This window comes from Dermochelys coriacea, chromosome 9 (genome assembly GCF_009764565.3).
Source record: "Dermochelys coriacea isolate rDerCor1 chromosome 9, rDerCor1.pri.v4, whole genome shotgun sequence".
Lineage (NCBI taxonomy): Eukaryota > Metazoa > Chordata > Testudines > Dermochelyidae > Dermochelys > Dermochelys coriacea.
This window is the reverse complement of record NC_050076.1, coordinates 27,645,609-27,664,563: the sequence shown is the minus strand read 5'-3', so window position 1 is coordinate 27,664,563 and position 18,955 is coordinate 27,645,609. Positions and strand designations below refer to the sequence as shown.

Here is an 18,955-nt window from a genome sequence, read left to right as displayed (position 1 = left end):
TGGAACTAACATATCTAGTGAATAAGTAACAAGTATTAAAATACTAAATAATATTTAAATCCAGCAGCATAGTGGGGAATCCTAAATGCTGCTGTAGTTAAGGTATAGCAATCTAGGACTGCTTTGTGGAAGGAAAAAAAAAAGTCCAAATAGCTACCAGTGTTGCTGTAAAAGGTTATCTTGGATATCAGAAGTTCTGAAAATAACCCATGGAGAAAAGTGGAAAGGAAGCAAAGAAAGTGTCTGATGCTTTTAGAGGAAAATAATGACTGAAAGGATTAATTATAGTTATCTAATGAATGGGAGAACAAGAAAAACAATGTTATTAATAAGTAGTTCACTCCACTCCCTCTGCCAGGTTGCTTCACAACATCACAACCCACAAATATAAAATAGATAACCATATACTGTACAGCCATTAAAAAAGGGCTAAGAAGATCTTCTACAAGGGTGATGGATTAAAATGGAAAACACCTTAAGGGGTGAGGGGTTTGAATTCTGATGCATTCTGCCCTCTCAGAGTAACCCTACAAAATTGTCACCTACCAACCCAAGACATGATGGTTAGAAACAGGTAAAACTATTTTTTTTGCCAGAAATGTATTTTTGGAGTGCTGACACTATTTGCTTAACTTGACCTGAATTCAACAAATAGTATCAGCCATAAAAAAAACAAACAAAAAATACCACGGAAAAAAATTGTTTTGAAAATGTCAAAACACTTTCGTTTTGACACATTCAGAACAAACCACTTTGACATTTCGTTTTGAAAATGCCATTTTAAGTTGACCTGAAGAAATGTTTTTCATTCTACCCCCCCCCCCCCCCCGAAAAATTATTTAATTAAATAAATAAATAAATTTTACTTAAAAACTAACTTTTTGTGGGGATTTTTTGGTTTGTTCTCCTGGATGGCAGATGGTATCAGAGGACAGGTTGGATATAGCCATTGAGAAGGAATTAAAAACACTCCAGAAAATTGGCAAGTTTTAATATCATTTTATACTGTTTGGTTAGTTCAAGATTTTAACTCAATGGTCATTAGACAGTTGGTGGCTTAAACAACAAATGTTGCTAGCTTTTAGACTGGAAAGAGTGTGACAACTCCTTGGACTCAGCCCCTTTTGAATCCATCTTGTATTTGAATCAGGGGACCAGTATGGCATCAGCAGTTAAGCAAGTGGAATCTGGCAGGCAGTTCAGGGTGGGAGGGGAGGAGAGGGCTTATCCGATATTATGTATTCCAGTCTCTCTGCGCAGTGTTTCTGAATTCAGGTGATTGATGTTCATGGTGAGGGACAGGAGACATATTTCCGGTCTTACCCACTCATGGGTGTTGAACAGCTCTCAGCCTAGTTTTCCTAAGACATTGCAACCCAGGGCTCTGCATGGACCTATGGGAGAAGAGGATTCCAGTGCCTCATAGCCCCTGAGTTGATTCCTGTTGCTGCAGGACCGCCTCCCACACACAGGTGTCTTCTCCTTTTGTCATCACTACACTGACGAGGAGGGAAAAGTGGGTGATGGAGGAGGCAAGAAAATGAGAGATGCAATGTGCAGAAGGGGAGGGACGGGCGATGACTGGCCTCATATACATCATAACTTTCTGTATCAAGCGAAGTTCTTCTTCCTCTTCCCTGCCATGTGATTCCATATATGGTAAGCGACAACCAACAGTGCCATTTGCTAAGAGCATCAAAACCTTGATGTTGAATAGGAGCCTCCACATTCAATATGCAAAAATCTGCTGTTTGTTTTAGATGGCAGTAAATTTTATACTAGTTTCTCATAGGCAGTAGATAGAATTTAAATATATGTATACTCTGCCATGTGCCTCTTGTTATCCAAGTTAGGCAAAGTATTTTTAGTCCATCTTCCTATTCACCATTTCCAATCACTGTGTGTATTGTCCTTATCTACTTGTTTTAGTGACAAAAAAGCTTTTAGTGCTTTCTACTCCTGTTAGCCCAGTGGAGCCAACACAGCAGTGCGAGAGTGTGAACCGGATTCTGTTCCACCTAATGTTTTACCATCAACATGATTTTTCACTATGTCCTAACACCTGTGCAACCCCATTGACAGAAGTGAAGTTGAACAGTTATCACTTGGGATACAACGTGAAGACATTGTGGCTGCACAGGTGTCATTGAGGAATGTTTGGCTGGTGGAACTTGTTGTTAGTCATGATGATGCTGCATCAGGTGGAAAGAACCCAGCTTAGTTCTTGTACTGCAAGCTGAGCTTTTGGGTCTGGCAGTTAGAGAAACAGCATTTTATTTGTTATGCAGAGTACCTCTTGATAGTATAACATTACATTATGCCATTTTTACAAAGTCACATTTCAGAGAAGAACAACCCTTTAAGTTTCAATTCTAGAATAAAACATCTTGACACAAAGTATCCTTCAACTTCTCTGCAAATATTTTAGTGCAAATTACAAAAAGCTATAAAGTTACACCAAATCAAGAATCTATACAGATATTCCTGTGTCCAAGGGAACTGTTGGATTTTCCCGAATTGTACTTCTAAATTTTTTCATTTTGACACAGAATGCTTTTTCAACAAACGATCTGCACAAGATTATGTATATCAAAGGATCCATGCAAATATTTGTAGTAGCTAGCCAAAGAGTACTTTCTTTAGCAATGAATAATAGATTCTGTACATTGCAGTCACTTGTACTGCCAGTTTGACTTAGTGTATATGGTACTCTACAAAAATGAAATGGAGCAAAACATATGAAAAAGACAGCTACAATGATGAATATTTTCCCGTTAATCCTCTGTTTGCTTTTGCAATATTTCTTTTGAGTTTTTATATAAGACTTGTATACCTTTTTGGTAATAATTGCATAAAATAGAAGTATTAGAATTAGCACAGTCCAGAAGATAAACTGACATATGTAATTGACAGCTGTATGCCATTTCAGTCCTAAGGGGTTCTTCAGAGAAGCACATTTCTTCACAGAAAGGGGTGTTGATTTGTTGTTTGATAAAATCATATTTGGCAAGGAGAGGACAAAGAAGAAAAGCCAAACAAGACCTGAAAGAATTTGTGCCGCTGTGACATTTTGCACCCAAAACTTCCCAAAACGTCGCACAATCTTGAGAAATCTGTCAAAAGCAGTAAGTCCAAGTAGTACTATGCTAACATACATGGATGCATAAAATACCACAGCTGAAAACCGACAAACAAAAGCTCTAAGTTGCCATGGTCCCAGTCCTGAATCAGTAAGAATTTTCAGAGGAAGTGTAAAAGTCATTATGAAATCAGAAACCAATGTGTTTTTGAGGTAGACGGTGAAAGAAGAGGTGCTTTGAATTTGGAAAAAAGCCCGAATAGCCAAACTGTTCAATATAACTCCAATGAGGAAAATGACAGTGTATAGGATTGGGAATACCACATGTGCAATTCTGGTGTCTCTGTGGCATTGTCCAGAGAAAGATGATGTTCCATTGGTGGTGGTGATGTTACTCCAGTTCATTGTTTAAAACAGAAGCTGAGGAGGAAAGTTATTTTTAAAAAAGTGAGAAATTTAATATTTAAAATGTGACATGCTACTGACCTGTGCATAATACTTCCAGAAATATCTTAATATTCATTGCATTAACAACATCTGTTGACCAGATTTGTGTTCTATTTTCTACAAAAGTTAAACCTGTCTTTTTCTTGTGTAAACCTTAAGGAAAAAGATATTTTTTGTATTACTTTATTATTATTTTTTAATATATTAGAAATAGCATATAGTACATTAATATAGGACTCTGTTAATATACTATAAAAGCTTGGTATCACAGCCAAGTGGCTGGAAGACGGCTTATCTTCCCATGGAACATTTAAAAAAAAACAAAACAAAAAAACCTGTTGAGTTTAAATATCAAGGTTAGGACTTAAAAGCAACATGTTCTAAGGGGAATAACTGTTCTGTGGGTTACTAGTAGCATTCAGGTTTTTAACATTTCTTGCTTAAGGCAAACCATATTTCATTTCTCAGCACAATTTTAAAACAATCTGAGCAGAAGACGTACAGTATAAGTCATTAGCATAGTCTATATATTTAATGCATCTTTATGAACATGGATATTGAAGGTACCTGTATAAAGGTTACGATAAAAAGAAATTCTCCTTTGTGTTGAAGGAATACTTGGTTGCTGTTCCTATGCTGATTGTTACCTTCACTGGTACATTAAAAATAGTGAAACTTGTCTTCACAGCGGAACATAATTGTGGGATGGTTTTTTTTTAAAAATTTTCCTTCCTCATTTTCATGCACTGAATTAGTTAACCCATTCTGTGTCTACTAAATTAATCATTAGCTTTCATTTTAAAATAATATATTTACTATTAACTAGAAATGGACCGAAGGCCAAAAAACTCTAATGTAAAATGAGATTGAAAAGACTGGGACTGTTTATTTAAGAGAAGAGGTGAATAAGATTGTTATGATAAAACTACAAAATAAGGAGTGGTACAAAGTAGTAGTTCATTCAGCCTCTTTCATAACACAAGAACAAAGGAACAGCCAACACAATTGGAATGTGACAAATTCAAAACGCATAAAAAAATTTTTTTTAACGCAACCCACAGTTAGACTGTGGAACTTTATTGCCACATGATACCATGGATGCGGAGACCTAAGCAGGAGTCAAAAAAGGAATAGACATTTATATGGATAACAACAGTCTCCAAATATGATAGTAAGTTTTGAGTTTTGGAAGGAATGTAAACCCTCAAGGTTTAGGTTATAAGCCTGCCGTCATGGATACCAGACTAGCTCCACCTCTGACCCCTCTCTTGTCTCTGAGTACACCCCCATAGATTTCAGACTTGAAACATGCAGGTCATAGTGGATGGCTCTGCTGCAATGGGATTCCCTAACTGCAGCAGAGCCATCCACTATGACCTGCACGTTTCCCAGAGTCACTACCCTTGGTAGCAGCTCAGTGATTGCATTGGCTACTTGGATCACAGTAGCCCCCACAGTAGATTTGCCTACTCAATTGATTCCCAACTGATCGGTAGCTGTCTGGCATTGCAAACTTCCACAGGGCTATTGCCACTCGCTTCTCAACTGTGAGGGCTGCTCTCATCTTGGTATTCTTATGCTTCCGAGCAGGGGAAAGCAAGTCACAAAGTTCCATGAAAGTGCCTTTATGCATGCGAAAGTTTCGCAGCCACTGAGAATCATCCTAGACCTGCAACTCTATGCGGTCCCACCAGTCTGTGCTTGTTTCTCGGGCCCAGAATCGGCGTTCCACAGCATGAGCCTGCCCCATTGCCACCAGGATGTCCAAATTGCCGGGGCCCATACTTTGTGTCCATGTCCTCATCACTCTTGTCACCATGCTGCCGTCGCCGCCTCACCTGCTTTTGCAGGTTCTGGTTCTGCACATACTGCAGATATGCGAGATGTTTACAATGCTCATAACTGCCGCGATGATCTGAGCAGGCTCCATGCTTGCCTTGGTATGGCATCTGCAAGAGAGCAGAGTTGCAGCGGAAGCGGTGGCTGACGACAGATGCCACAAGAATAGATATTTATAGAGAACAACAAGAGGACCTGCAAGGTGGATTCATGAGAGGAGAGTTGCAACGGAAGGGGTGGAGGATGACTGTTAACACCGTGCACATTTCCCGAGGAAGAACATGCGTACCCGGGAGCCCATGACAGACAACATGGAGAAATTCGCTATTGAGACAATAGCAGCAGAGCAGAGTTGCAGCGGAAGTGGTGGATGACGATGGTTAGCAGTCCTACTGAAAGTCTGCTGAAAGCAGTATGGTGTCCGCACACAAAAAAGGCCTGAAACGATTGTCTGCTGTTGCTTTCCCGGAGGGAGGGGCGACTGACGACATGTACCCAAAACACCTGCAACAATGTTTTTCCCCACAGACATTGGAAGCTTAACCCAGAATTCCAATGGGCGGCGGAGACTGCGGGAACTGTGGGATAGCTACCCACAGTGCACCGCTCCGTAAGTCGATGCTAGCCATGATAGTGAGGATGCACTCTGCTGACTTAATGTGCTTAGTGTGGACATACGCAATCGACTGTATAAAATCAATTTTTTAAGATCGACTTCTATAATATTGACCTAATTTTGTAGAGTAGATATACCCTTAGACTGAATCCTGGGCTGCAGTACCCTGTGTAACCACTGTTCTTACCCTGCAAGTCTCACTGGGTTCAGTATTTGTTGCTCTTACCTTTGGAACTGTATCCACCGGATTACCTTTTTACAACAAAAGTGTTATTTGCGTAACCATAGAAACAATGCATAATTTAAAAGAAAAAAGATTTTAAAACGGAAGGTGTATGTGCTATGTCTATCTTACCTGGAGTCTAACCACGCTCCTGATGGGACCTTCCATAGGTCTAACTCACCAGGACTGCCACATAGCAGTCCTTATATTCTCAGTCTCAAATCAATCTCTCTCTCTCTCTTTCATGTGTCTCTTTGACACCCCCACCACCTTTTCAGAGACTGGTTCATTCCTGGGTAAACCTGTCTGGAAGCCAAGCAGGTGGTCACATCAGAGAATCAAAGTGATGAATTGCTCTTGTATTGTCTCAGAAGTGTTTGCTGTTAAGTGTCTATCAGGACCCACCCTTCCCCCTCCTTCCTGTGTGCATTTTTGTGTAATCCTGTTAACTAAATATATGCATACAGTGGACATCACAATCACCTGGTCAGCAAATAATATTAATAAATTATTTCTGGCAACTCCAGATCTGTCATATGCACCTCTAACTATTGAAAGTTCGGAGGAAACTTTCCCTGTGGGAAGGCTATCCAATATCAGCCTACTGCAGGATTTATTCTTTTGAAGCAACTGGACCTGGTCCCTGGCAGTGACAGGATACTGGACTTGATGCACACCATAAGCATTTCTTATGTTCTGAAGTAGAAATGTTCAGATCTGGATTCTTCTTACCTCCAAAAGTTGAGTGGTGGGATCATTTTGTTTTTTCACAACTGCAATTTTTGTGTATCTTATTTTAAATATATTGGTGCTGGAAATAATTTTCATTTAAGTGGGAAGATAGCTGAGTGCCATTAAAACCATTTCTTAGACCCTGAGTACCTATTGAGCAACTATATATACTTAAAAAACAGAAAGCGATCGAGAGAGGAGAAGAGGAACAGAAAGAAATATTGTATTGTTGTTACTGTCTTTCCCTTTAAAAAATGCATGGTGCTAACAAAAGCATAATTTAATCTACACAGTAATAATTCTGTTAGTGTACTGTTCATTAACTCAATTGCATACACCAGTTCATAGGAAAGATGTTTTCAGTGTTCTGTTAGATACACAGCTGCACTTATTTCTGCTCCTGATGCAGAAGGACCATAAAGCAGTGGAATCTTATGGTTCTGCTATGTGGGGAAGTCAGATTACAGAGCTTTTGTCTACATGGCATACTAAGCCCAGTTCTGTGGGACCTGGTCTTGTGGACTTGTGTTTCCAAGTCCATGCTTAAGTGTCCACACTGCAATGGAAACCTGGCCTTCACATTTGTGCTGGCATGCCCATACTGCAGTAGTCAGCTTCTAGTCAGAACTTTATTTTCTGTGGGGGTGTGCTATCATATCCCAAGGTTCCTAGTGCCCTCACCAGTGGAAGCTGCTCAGGGTTTTTTTTTCATAGTGGGTTATGGGAGAACTTGTCTGTCTGTCCTGAGGCAATTGACTAGAAGCATTTTGGGTGGTTGTAGCCCACAAACACATCTAGCTGAGCCATTTTGTGTCCATATGCTTCCTGCAGGCAAAGCCAAGACGGATCCACCCTGGTGGAAAGACTTTTCTGCCTCATGCTCTCAGCCCTATTTTTGGGACACAGTCGGAGCATCTGTGAGATGCTTGTGGACATTTCAGCGGCAGGTTTTTGAACTGCCAAGGCAGCTCTTGGAAGAGGATACTGACGAGCCAGCTTCAAACCAGCTGATGCTGCTCATACCTGTTGGCTTAGCTGCAGATTCCCCTGTGTAGACGGTGCTTCTGGAGCCGGGCCAGAAGCACAGATAGGGGGGATCACACTGTCTTGCGGACATGGATCCAGAACTTTAATGTGAAGAAGCAGACATTCTTGAAAGTCTGTGAGCAGCTTGTCCCAACCCTTCAGCGCTAGGGTGCACACATGGTGGGGGCCATGCTGATCCAGAAGCAAGTCACTATAGGCATCTGGAAGATGGATACCTCAGACTGCTACAGGTCCATGGCTAACCAGTATGGAACTGGCAAATCAACTGTGGGGGTTGTGGTGGTGGAGGTTTGAGGTTTATGATCAGGACTCTTGATGCACCCAAAAATGGTGGGCGTTACAAATGTTCCTGAAATAATTGCAGGTTTTCAGACAATAGGCTTTTCAGACTGCACCAGGACCCTTGATGGGTGCCTTTTTCAAGATGTACATGAATACATAAACTACAAAGGATACTCCATTGTTATGCAGGCCCTGGTTGACCATAGGAGTAGATTCGTGGACATCAACGGGAATGCACTGGTAGGGTGCACAATGCCACGGTGCTCGGAGATTGGATTTTACCTTCATGGAGAAGCTGTGACATTGTTATAAATGGAGTCACTATCCCCACTGTATTCTAGGGGACCCTATCCCCTGTTGACATGGCTTTGGAAACCATACGCTATTTTCATAGAACCTGGCAAAAGCAGGTTCAACTATATATATTCAGTACCTGTAGAATGGTGTTGGAATGTGCATTTAGCAGACTGAAATCCCATTGGCACTGCCTTCAAAACCTCTGGATGCCAGTGTCATTAATGTAGTCAGCATTATTGTGGCTTACTGCACTCTGCCCAATGTGTGAGAGGAGACGGGGGAATCTTTTCACCAGGAATGGACTTGGGGCACTGCTGGATTGCTGAACCAGTATACACAGTCAGACAGTGCACCTGTCATGATTAGTGCTTGCTTACTGTGCTTTCACTGTCCCATGCATGAGGGAAAATGAAATGGTATTTGAGGTTGCTCTGTGTATGAGTGTGGGCCAGCAGTGGGAAGATTTTTGTAAATGTGTTGGTATTATGCATTATGAATTCTAGAGATGGATTATGCATTGTATCCATACTGGCAAGGTGCTGCCATTTACAGTTTATGGAATACTGTGATGAGTTTATAAATTTTTATTATGAAAGTTTGAGATTGGGCATAGGATGATACTCATGGAAGTTTGTACCACTTTTAGTGTTACATATAATAAAACTTGTGGTTGTAGCCTTGTGTGCAAATTCAACATTTTATTTTACATGAGTATTTACATGTTGTAAGAACCAGAAATCCTCTGCAGGCACAATAATGGAGAGGAGACTCAGGCTGTGGGTCAGGTCCGGAGCTGAAGGTGGCACTTGAGCCTGCAGTCAGGTAGCCATGAGTGCAAGTAATTGCTTGAACAGCTCCTTCTGCTGTGCTCTGTCTTCCTCCCTCAGCCTGCAGTCATGTTCCATGAATCTGTCTGCCACTTCTCCTCATGCTGGGCAGCCTCTGTGTGTCTCTCCACCCTGCATGCATCCTTATGGTTTTGGTACTCCTCGTGGTCCTTTTGTACCTGCTAATTAATTTTATGTAGCAGGTCTCCTACCAGCTCATCTCTCACTCTTTTTCTTACCCCACAGTAGATTAGTCTGCATCCACAGGCTCCTGATACCATGTGTTTGGAAGGGACTTGAAAATAGAGAAAGAGAGAGAACATTATTATTTGAGCACGATAAAAAATACATTTCCTACTTTATGAAAGGGGCTGCTTTAATTCAAGATCAGAATTTATCAATGGGATATATTCTGTTCTATTCACATCAAAAACACTATCATTTTGGATATCCTTTTGAGCAGCATTAAAAACTAGCAGACATCATGGTAAGAGACAAATTGAAAATTCAATTCAAATTATTTCTATATCCCCTTCGGGGTGGGCGGGGGGGGGGGAAAGGAGTTGCTTGGGGCACACTTATGAGAGGTCTAGTTACTAGCGATGATTATTCAGTCCTGTCAGGCAGGATAGGCTCTGGAGAACACTGATATTCTGGAGGTCCCTGAGAGGAAGTATGAACTCCTCTTTGGGGCCAGCCATCTATGTATGGTAGGGAGCTGTTTAGGCATCTGGAGACCCAACAGCATGTCATGGAATGGAGGGGGCTTGAGAGTTAGAGGCAGCCCAAATAAGAATGCCCTGCCCCAAAACATAATAGACTGTCTGGAGTTCCTACTCTGTGAGAAGTTCACTTTCATCACCAACCAGCAATGGGTGAAAATTTCTACTGATTTAGCATGAAGACACAGTACAGCCTCCTTACGAGCCCAGTACATCCCTGGACAACCCCTGACTGACGGCTAGCCATTGGGATCCCTAATACAGTCAGCCAGCCACCCTTTGCTGTAACTTGGACTCAGACATTAAAGCAAGCAATGGATCAGATGCATAATGTGGCTTGGTTTGCACTCATAAGAGCCAGGTTTTTAGGGACTCAGTTCATGGGCAGTCTAGGACAATTTGGGTGCAGATTTATAAGACATGCGATGATATGTGGGAGGGGTATGTGAGGCTGTGAATTGTGGAGTCCAAACCCACACTTATAACAATCAATGAGTAACTAGTAAAAATTTCATGGATGACTGCTTGTTTAACATTTTTCTTCTTTTCGCAGTGTGCATTTTGAAACTGCGGCATCAGGGGTGGAGAGTGGTGGGAGGCAGAAAGTCAATAGATAAGTGGTGTGGTTTCTGCCCTGAATAGAAAATCACAAAAATCCCAGCTTGTATTAATAACTTCATAGGTCCATCAGCTGGCATCCTTGACTCCATGGTAGTCTGTCTTGAGCCACATGATTCACTCTCTTCATTCACTTCTTCTGCTGTCCAGTCGATCTCTAATGCTGCCAGTTGTGCCAATATAATTTTATAGACATGATCATTCCTTGTGCTCTTAGTGAAGTCAAGTGTATTGCTTGCTTGATAACTGAGGTTAAATAGAAACCAGCTATGTTCCTTTGGTCAACTAGCTGTGTGCTTTTGATGTCAGACTCCATCTTGCTGCTGGGCATAGCTAATTCACATTAGTGTTAACTGACTGTGTTGTTTCCAGTTGAGCCGTCCGCATGAAATGAAGGGTCAAATGCCAAGGGGTTGCATTTGAATCAGGAGGTTGCTTCGGGTTCTGGGGAAGTGGGTAAGTTTTGGATTTGAAGGGCTGGGAAGCGCAGCACAGGGGATTGTGGGATAGCATTGTCAGACTCTCCAGACCCAAGTCTGGTGATCTGGACTTGAGCTGCGTCCACACTGCAAAATGTCTGGGCTCTGTCCCGTGTCACAGCACCACTCTGACCGCAGGCTTGAGTCCAGAGGGGTTCCTGGCCCAAGTCGGACTAATTTCTGTGTGAATGGAAAGGGGGTCCTTGGCTTAAATCTGAATCAAAGTCCAGATTTAGTGTGTTATGTAGACTGTGCAGATGTACCCCTGTATACGAAAAAGGATTGCTGTGCAGTAGCTTCTCTGACAGAAGTTTGGAGCAAAGGTTTTGGGAAGTATGGTCAGTGGGTCCATCAACCAACATCCCCACTTCCCTTTTTCCTGTCTCTCTCCTTCCCCTTTCCCACCTGATGATGTTTAGGAAAGCTAGTACTGTATACATTCTTGTCTTCCCTTCTGTTAGAGAGAAGCACTTATTGGATCAAGCTGCTGAAAACAGCAAAATAGCCAAACATGCTGGCCCTCCTCTATATGCAATGCCTCTGACAATCAGTGTGTCGTTTGAAATTATTACCCTTGTTCTGTCCTCCCTCCTCTCAGTATATGGAATGTTTTCCAACATAATAATCGGACTCTCACTACAACATTAGTATTAGTTTTTGTGTGTGAATTCCTGTATATTTCAACACAGTGCTAAAAGGTCTTTAAGTGAAAGGTTTCCTGTTACATTGCCCATGACTATCATGGGTTCCCATAACTATTTCACCAGTAAAAGGAAATCCTGTCTTAAGTAAGCAAGAAGAACCACAGATTTGTTCAACTACAAAATCATGAGAGTTGCATGGTCATATTTGTGAACTCTATTCGATAACTGTGTGGCGTGGGAAATTGTCTCCAGAGAGTGAAGGGAACTAGAGGCAAGAATAACCTTCTTTAACATTGCAGTGAAGGACTGGGCATTAAAGTCTGCTGAATAATCACTCCAACTGGAAATTTCTGGATACTCTGCTTCAAAGTGCTTTCTCACAGCTGATGTACAGTAGCTAGGCACAGTGTGCCTCTGAGAAACTGTGAGTGCTACTTTGAGTGAGTGATCACACAGATTCCATTCTTGGTGCACATGTGCCAAATGCTAGAACGATTGTGTTCTTTTGGGCAGCAGTGTCTGTTGGGATCATGCCTGTGTCCTAAGTGCCCCTCTCCCCACCCAAGGTCATAAAGGGCAGAGTGGGCCAAACCACCCCTCAGTTCCTTCTTACCACCCAAGGCAGAGAGAGATTGATCCCTTGCAGTATCTGCTTACTCTGCACGCTGTATGATATCCTTAGCATTTTATGATGTATTAGCACAGTCAGTGATGATGTAGGTTTCTTTTTAGGTTGATTGGTTAAATAAGTACAGTGTATATAGACTAGAAAGTTGAGTTATTATAGGACCACCCCAGAATAATGGCAGAAATGAAATCGCCAGGATTTTAGATCTGTCCCTCATGTGGTGCTTCAGTGCCCATCAGCCACGGGTGCACTTTGTGCCTGCTGTGTCTTGGAGATGTCCCAGTGTGATGCTCTGTTAGTTGCACTTTTCCCAAGTTTACCAGAGAATGAGGGAGGCAAAACTGAAACCTTTTCTGGTTAAAGAAGTTGATGCAGGCATTCTCTTAGTAAGTGCCCTGTTGAACCTGGTAACACTTTGAGGTTCTGGGCCACATCCACTCATAGGCACCATTCGTCCACTCCTACGTCGGCATTGACATTTGAGAGGGGCAGACAGAAGCAATGTTGTAAGGATGAGCATACATGCAGATTTCCTCTCTGTCACCTAGCAGGAGACTGAAGAGTCATTATCTGCATGACTCATCTCGGGCTCCTACTTCCAAGGACCAATATGCTGAGAGAGCCCATTCTGGTACCCTGGCATTGACTTTCAAGGCAGCGCATACAGTAACTTCTAAAGCAGCAGACCATGCTACTCTCAGTACTAACCCCATGGCACCAAGCCCTGCATTGAGTCCTGTTATTGTAGCAGTACCTTCCGCCTCAGTACCAATTACCTCTGCAATACCTGCTATCTCAGTACTGACTGTCTCAGTATTGAAACCTTACACAGTATCCTGTGACTTATCAATGGGCCTGGTACAGGAGTCCCATCTGAATGAAAAACTTAGAGAGGTGACTACGAAACTCCCAGCCCTCCCTATATAAAGACAGGGTACACCTGGCAGGACTGCCTCCCCTCCTCAAGGAGGATCACTGCAACAGCTGACCAACTCAATTCCAATAATTCTAAAGCTCTTTGTCTCGCTAGATTTCATAGTCTGCAGTCAGAAATCCACACTGACTCCAACTCAGAGTGCTGAGTTCACAGTAGCACTGTTTTACTCTGAGATGGTGAGACTTGCCTACCACAAGAGAGATTTCAAACATCAATCAATTTCAAGCCCACCCAAGAATCAGTGAGAATGTCTGGCTTCTGTAACACAGAGCCTCATGGACTTCTGCCACACAGCATGCTAGACTTCACTTTCACTCCATGCAAGGGTAGTTGAAATCAGTGTATCCACCCAGCAGACACTGCATGGACATGATCGTCATACTCCTACAAAAATCCTCACCATGGTAAAATAGTGGAAAGATCCTCTTCAGATGTGCAATGGAATATTCTTTTCTGCACCTCTGCCTTGCAAGACTCTACCTGTCTAGGTTTTTACAGTTTATTGTGAAAAACAGTCCAATAGAAATCATTTAGAGAATTGTGAAAAGATACCAGTTAAAGGCCAGATTGTGACTGGTCTAATGCACCTGTGTAGGGATGTAAGAGATGGTGCAAGGTGTGCCCTTTTCTTCCCTGTGCTGGCTACCTGCATTGTTGGTAGCAGTGTAGGAGGGAGAACAGCTTCCGTGGCGTTGCTATTACCCATCCTGTGCAGGTGGGTGGGGAGTAGGCAAAGTGTTGGGTTTTCCCATTCAGTGGACCAGAAGAACTAATCAGTTCTAGTGTCATAGATTGCTTCCCTCACACCCCACCCTGTCCCATCTCACCAGCTTTTAATTACTCTGGTGTTACCCTTCCCTGCTTTTAATTACTCTGGACTTAGCGTTGCCTGTTTTAGAATGTACATTTTACCTGTGCTTGCCTTGAGTGCCTATAGCTTCAGGGAGGACGCTTAAAACTGTGTGTATGCTTGAGTGTGCACCAATGGTTCCTCTAATTTTTTCCATCCGTGTGCGTAATACATTTTGTTATGTGTAATGAAGCAATGTGCGCCACCAGTGGAAACAAAAAAGCTAGATATAATATATATTTTTAAAAAGTTACCATAGGGATAATTACTCCAGCTCGGACATTTTAGGCATTTTAAACTCAGTTAAATTTAATCTTTGAGTGGAAAGAGAGAAATAAAAATTGCAAAATGCATAGACCAGTCAAAAAACTAAAATAATACACTTTGAAAGAATAAAATTACAGGGAATATATGAGCATTGTAGGAAGTATCAAAAAGTAACAACAACAATAATACAAGTATGTGTTGGGAGGTTAGTATGAAAGACTGTGTGCGACAGTGTGTGTGACACAGAGACTGTGAGCATGTCTACACTGGCAGAGTTACAGCGCCACTCAGAGCGCTGAAGGAAAACTGCTGTTGTGTGTTCACACTGTCAGCTGCTTGCACAATAGCGTGTTCACACTTGTGGCACTTGCAGTGGTATTCGGAGTGTTGCATTCTGGGCAGCTATCCCACAGAGCACCTATTTCTCTTCTGCCATTAAGAGTTGTGGGAAGGCGGAGGGGGTTGTGGGGCATCCTGGGTCCTGTCCCAGTGTCTCGTGATGCATTGCTTCTCATCCCAGCAATCGCTGTGCTTCTGTCCACATTTGGCGCCATCTTTCAATTGTTTGTGTATTGTGCACCCTGCCTTTCTGGGCTGCAGGAATGGATCCTGAACTATTAACTAGTATGCTGCTTCCTCTGACCAACACATCATGAGTGGCAGTGGAGTTATTCCTTAAACTAAAAAGGCAAGAGAAGTGCGACATTGATCTAGCCACACGTAGTAACTATGACACAAGATTGCTTGTGGCATTCCCGGAGGTGCTGACCAGAATGGAATGCTGCTTTTGGGCTCGGGAAACAAGCACTGAGTCGTGGGATCACATCGTGATGCACATCAGGGATGACAAGCAGTGGCTGCAGAACTTTTGCATGAGGAAAGCCACATTCATGGGACTGTGTGATGAGCTCGCCCCAGCCCTGTGGCGCAAGGACATGAAAATGAGAGCTGCCCTGCTGTTGGAGAAGTGCATGGCAATTGCACTGTGGAAGCTGGCTACTCCAGACTGCTACCAATTGGTCTCTAACCAGTTTGGACTGGGAAAGTTGACCATTGGAGTCGTGTTGATGGAAGTGAGCAGGGTCATTAATCGCATCCTGCTCTGAAAGACCATGACTCTGGGCAACATGCGTGACATTGTGGATGGCTTTGCACAAATGGCCTTTCCCTAACTGCAGCGGGGCAATAAATGGCACACTTATTCCAATTCTGACACCAGACCACCTAGCCACTGAGTACATTAATCACAAGGGGTATTTCTCAATGGTTCTCCAGGTGCTTGTGGATCACCGGGAGTGTTTCACAGATATTACCATAGGCTGGGCCAAAAAGGAGCATGACACGCATCTTTCGGAACACTGGCCTGTTCAGGAAGCTGCAAGCAGGGACTTTCTTCCTGGACTAGAAGATCACTGTAGGGGAAGTTGAAATGTCCATTGTGATCCTGGGAGACCTCACCTACCCCTTAATGCTATGGCTTATGAAACCATACACGGGGCAACTTGACAGCAGCAAGAATGGTTCAACAACAGGCTGAGCAAGTGCAGACTGACTGTTGAGTGTGCTTTGACCGTTTAAAAGCCCACTGGCGCTGTCTCTATGGGAAGCTGGACCTGGCAGGTGACAATATTCCTAGGCTTATAGCCACATGCTGTACACTCCATAGTATTTGTGAAGGGAAGGGTAAAAGCTTCACTCAGGGCTGGACTGCAGAGGCTCAGCGCCTGGAGGCTGAGTTTGAACAGCCAGAGACCAGGGCTATTAGAGGGGTGCTGTGTGGGGCCATAAGGATGAGGGATGCCTTGAGACAGCAATTTGAAGCTGAAAGCCACTAATATTTGTTATGCTCGGGAGTGCAGTGCTTGTAATGCCAGAAGGTGATTGGTGCAGATGATGCAATATGTGGGTTTAACATAATTGTATGTTGCTTTGCAGGTCTCATTCTGCTTTCAGTTAATAGAATAAAGATTGCTTTCAAGCCAACACAATTCTTTTATTAAAAGACAACAATCGGAGGAGAGAGTCAAACAAAAAAAGCATCAGCAGTGAGGGGAATGGGAAAAGAGAGGGTCCCAGGATATCTAAAGATTTGTGTATGTCCAGGGATCATATCCAACCTTCTCCTTTGGAGTACAATGCAGTGGGTATTGTGCTTCAGCAGGGCCAAACTGCAGAGGGATGGGTGTTGCGTGCAGTGGGTACTGGGAGTCTGCAGTGCTGGACTGTGATGGGGAAGAAGTGGAATGCTGCGGGTACAGACTGGAGCCAGGAGGTTGATAAGAGTGTGTTGGTGGTGTCTGGGGGGCGCATAGGAAAGAGTTTTGACAGTGGCTGCAGGGGAGGGCGGGCGCGGAGCTGCTCAGTTTGAAGAGCTAGTATCGCCTGAAGCATGTCTGTGTGGTGCTCCATAAACTTGAAGAGCCACTCCATGGCTTCATTCTATCGTGCCGCATTCTCCTTTCGGTCCCTCTTCTTGCTGTCCCGCCACTCCTTGGGGGGAGGACAAAATGCAGAAAGTTCTTCTTAGGTCTTGGCTGCTTCCTAATTCTGCTCAACGGGCGATAACAAAGAGGGAGGCTGGGCTCCCAAAGTATTCTCTGTGAAGTTTAAATGAAGCATTTTACAGAAACGTTGTTGACAACTTAGAGAACACTGATTCAGTGATTTAAAACACAGCCAGTACTCTTACACCTGTCACTAACTGGCTGACCGCAGGCAAGCACGCATGAGCCACAAGACCCTCCAAAATGGCAAGTAGCTGCAGGGACACGGTAAATCGCTCTTCCTGGACCCTACTGTACACTGGGCATGTGGCTCTTTGGAAGAGCCAGCACTGTAGATGGGGTCTGATAATCATTCCTGTCCCCACGCTTTCCACAGGATGTGATCATAGAATATCAGGGTTGGAAGGGACCTCAGGAGGTCATCTAGTCCAACTCCCTGCTCAAAGCAGGACCAATCCCCAATTTTTGCCCCAGATCCCTAAATGGCCCCCTCAAGAATTGAACGCACAACCCTGGGTTTAGCAGGCCAATGCTCGAACCACTGAGCTATCCCTCCCCTCATTAGGGATGATACCTCGCTGCTGGGGATGAGCAGAGAATCAAGGGACGATTTTTTCCAAGACTACGCCTTGGTCCCTGGCCCTTATGCGGCTCACCTGTGTGCAGCAATGGTCTCCCCTCACCCTCCCGTGATAGCAGGAAAGTTATTGTTAATGGGGCAAGAAACAAAGCAACTCTGCTGAAGAACCTGCAGCAGTGAATTGCCCAGTATCTGCATGAGAGTTTCCTGGAGATCTGAGGGAGATTCCTGTGAAGTGAGGGAGTCAATCAACAGCCTGTTCCACCACTCAGACTAGGCATGCGGTGGGAGACAAGCCTGTGTTCTGCAACCCTCCTGCCCGCAACAACTCATTTCAGCGATTCCCAAAATCAGATTCACTTACCGGGGCCGCCTCCTCCTGTTTGCGCTTCGCCAACCTCTGACAGCTGTGACTGGCTAGCCTCCTCTGGGATAGAAAAGAGCTCCTGGCTGCATACATCTCTGACCTCCGAGTCATCCTCTGCCTCTGTGTCCCCCTACCCCTCCAGATCTTCATCCAAGATTTCCTCCTCTAAGCCATCGAAGTATCCACAGGGCCCTTCGCAGTGGAGATGAGGTTGCCACTGAGTATCGCGTCCAGCTCTTTGTAGAACCAGCAGCTCGTGGGCAGAGCTTCTCACCCCTTGTGGTAGGCATTCCACAGCTTCTTCACTTTGACCCTACACTGCAGTGTGTCCCGGTCATGGCCCCTTTCTGTCATACATCGTGAAATCTATTCATAGGTATCATTCCTTTGGCTGAAGCACAGCTGGGACTGGACAGCCTCCTCTCCCCAAATGCTGTTGAGGTCCACCAGCTCGGCATTGCTCCAAGCGGGGGATCACCTGGTGCATGGAGCAGGCATGGCCATCAGGAAAGATGCACTGAGACCACTGTACACATCACCGAGCAAACAGGAAGGGGACTTTCAAAATTCCAAAGGAATTTACGGGGTAGGGATGAGGGTTGGTCACCTGAGGGTAGGGCAGTAGAGTTCAAACCGATGACTAGAGAGACTAAAACAGGCATTGTGGGACACCTCCTGGAGGCCAGTCGCAGCACTGTAATTGACCAGGGTGTCTACACTGGCACCGCAATGCTGTAGTCCCAGCGCAGAAAGTGCTGTTTCTCTCATTGGGGTGGCTTTTTTACAGCGCTACAAGTGCGCAGTTTCTGCGCACTAAGTGGCTTGACAGTGTGTACACCTCGGGAGTGACAGTGTTCAAAGCTGCTTTACTGTGCAGAAACTTGCCAGCGTAGACAGGGTCTGCATGTGTGCTGGCTGCTGGGGAAGTTTCTGAGAGATGTCATGTACTGTCTCTTTAAGGCATGCACTG

General features: G+C 43.9%; 2 protein-coding genes across 3 annotated transcripts in view; one reads left to right on the top strand and one right to left on the bottom strand.

The window, feature by feature from the left end:
- The window catches only part of MED12L (mediator complex subunit 12L), a 335,742-nt gene that overhangs the window by 203,042 nt on the left and 113,745 nt on the right, over window positions 1–18,955 (top strand). The gene's annotated exons all lie outside the window — the stretch shown is intronic.
- On the bottom strand, window positions 2,258–4,494 carry P2RY13 (purinergic receptor P2Y13). The gene is made up of 2 exons (XM_038415609.2): window positions 4,094–4,494; window positions 2,258–3,499 (listed from the first exon to the last, which is right to left on the bottom strand). The coding sequence occupies exon 2, from the start codon at window positions 3,482–3,484 to the stop codon at window positions 2,471–2,473; it is 1,014 nt and encodes a 337-aa protein (XP_038271537.1). The 5' UTR covers window positions 3,485–3,499; window positions 4,094–4,494; the 3' UTR covers window positions 2,258–2,470.

Excerpts from the sequence above, each read along its gene's own strand:
- P2RY13 (XM_038415609.2), bottom strand. The coding sequence starts at position 3,484 with ATGAACTGGAGTAACATCACCACCACCAATGGAACATCATCTTTCTCT.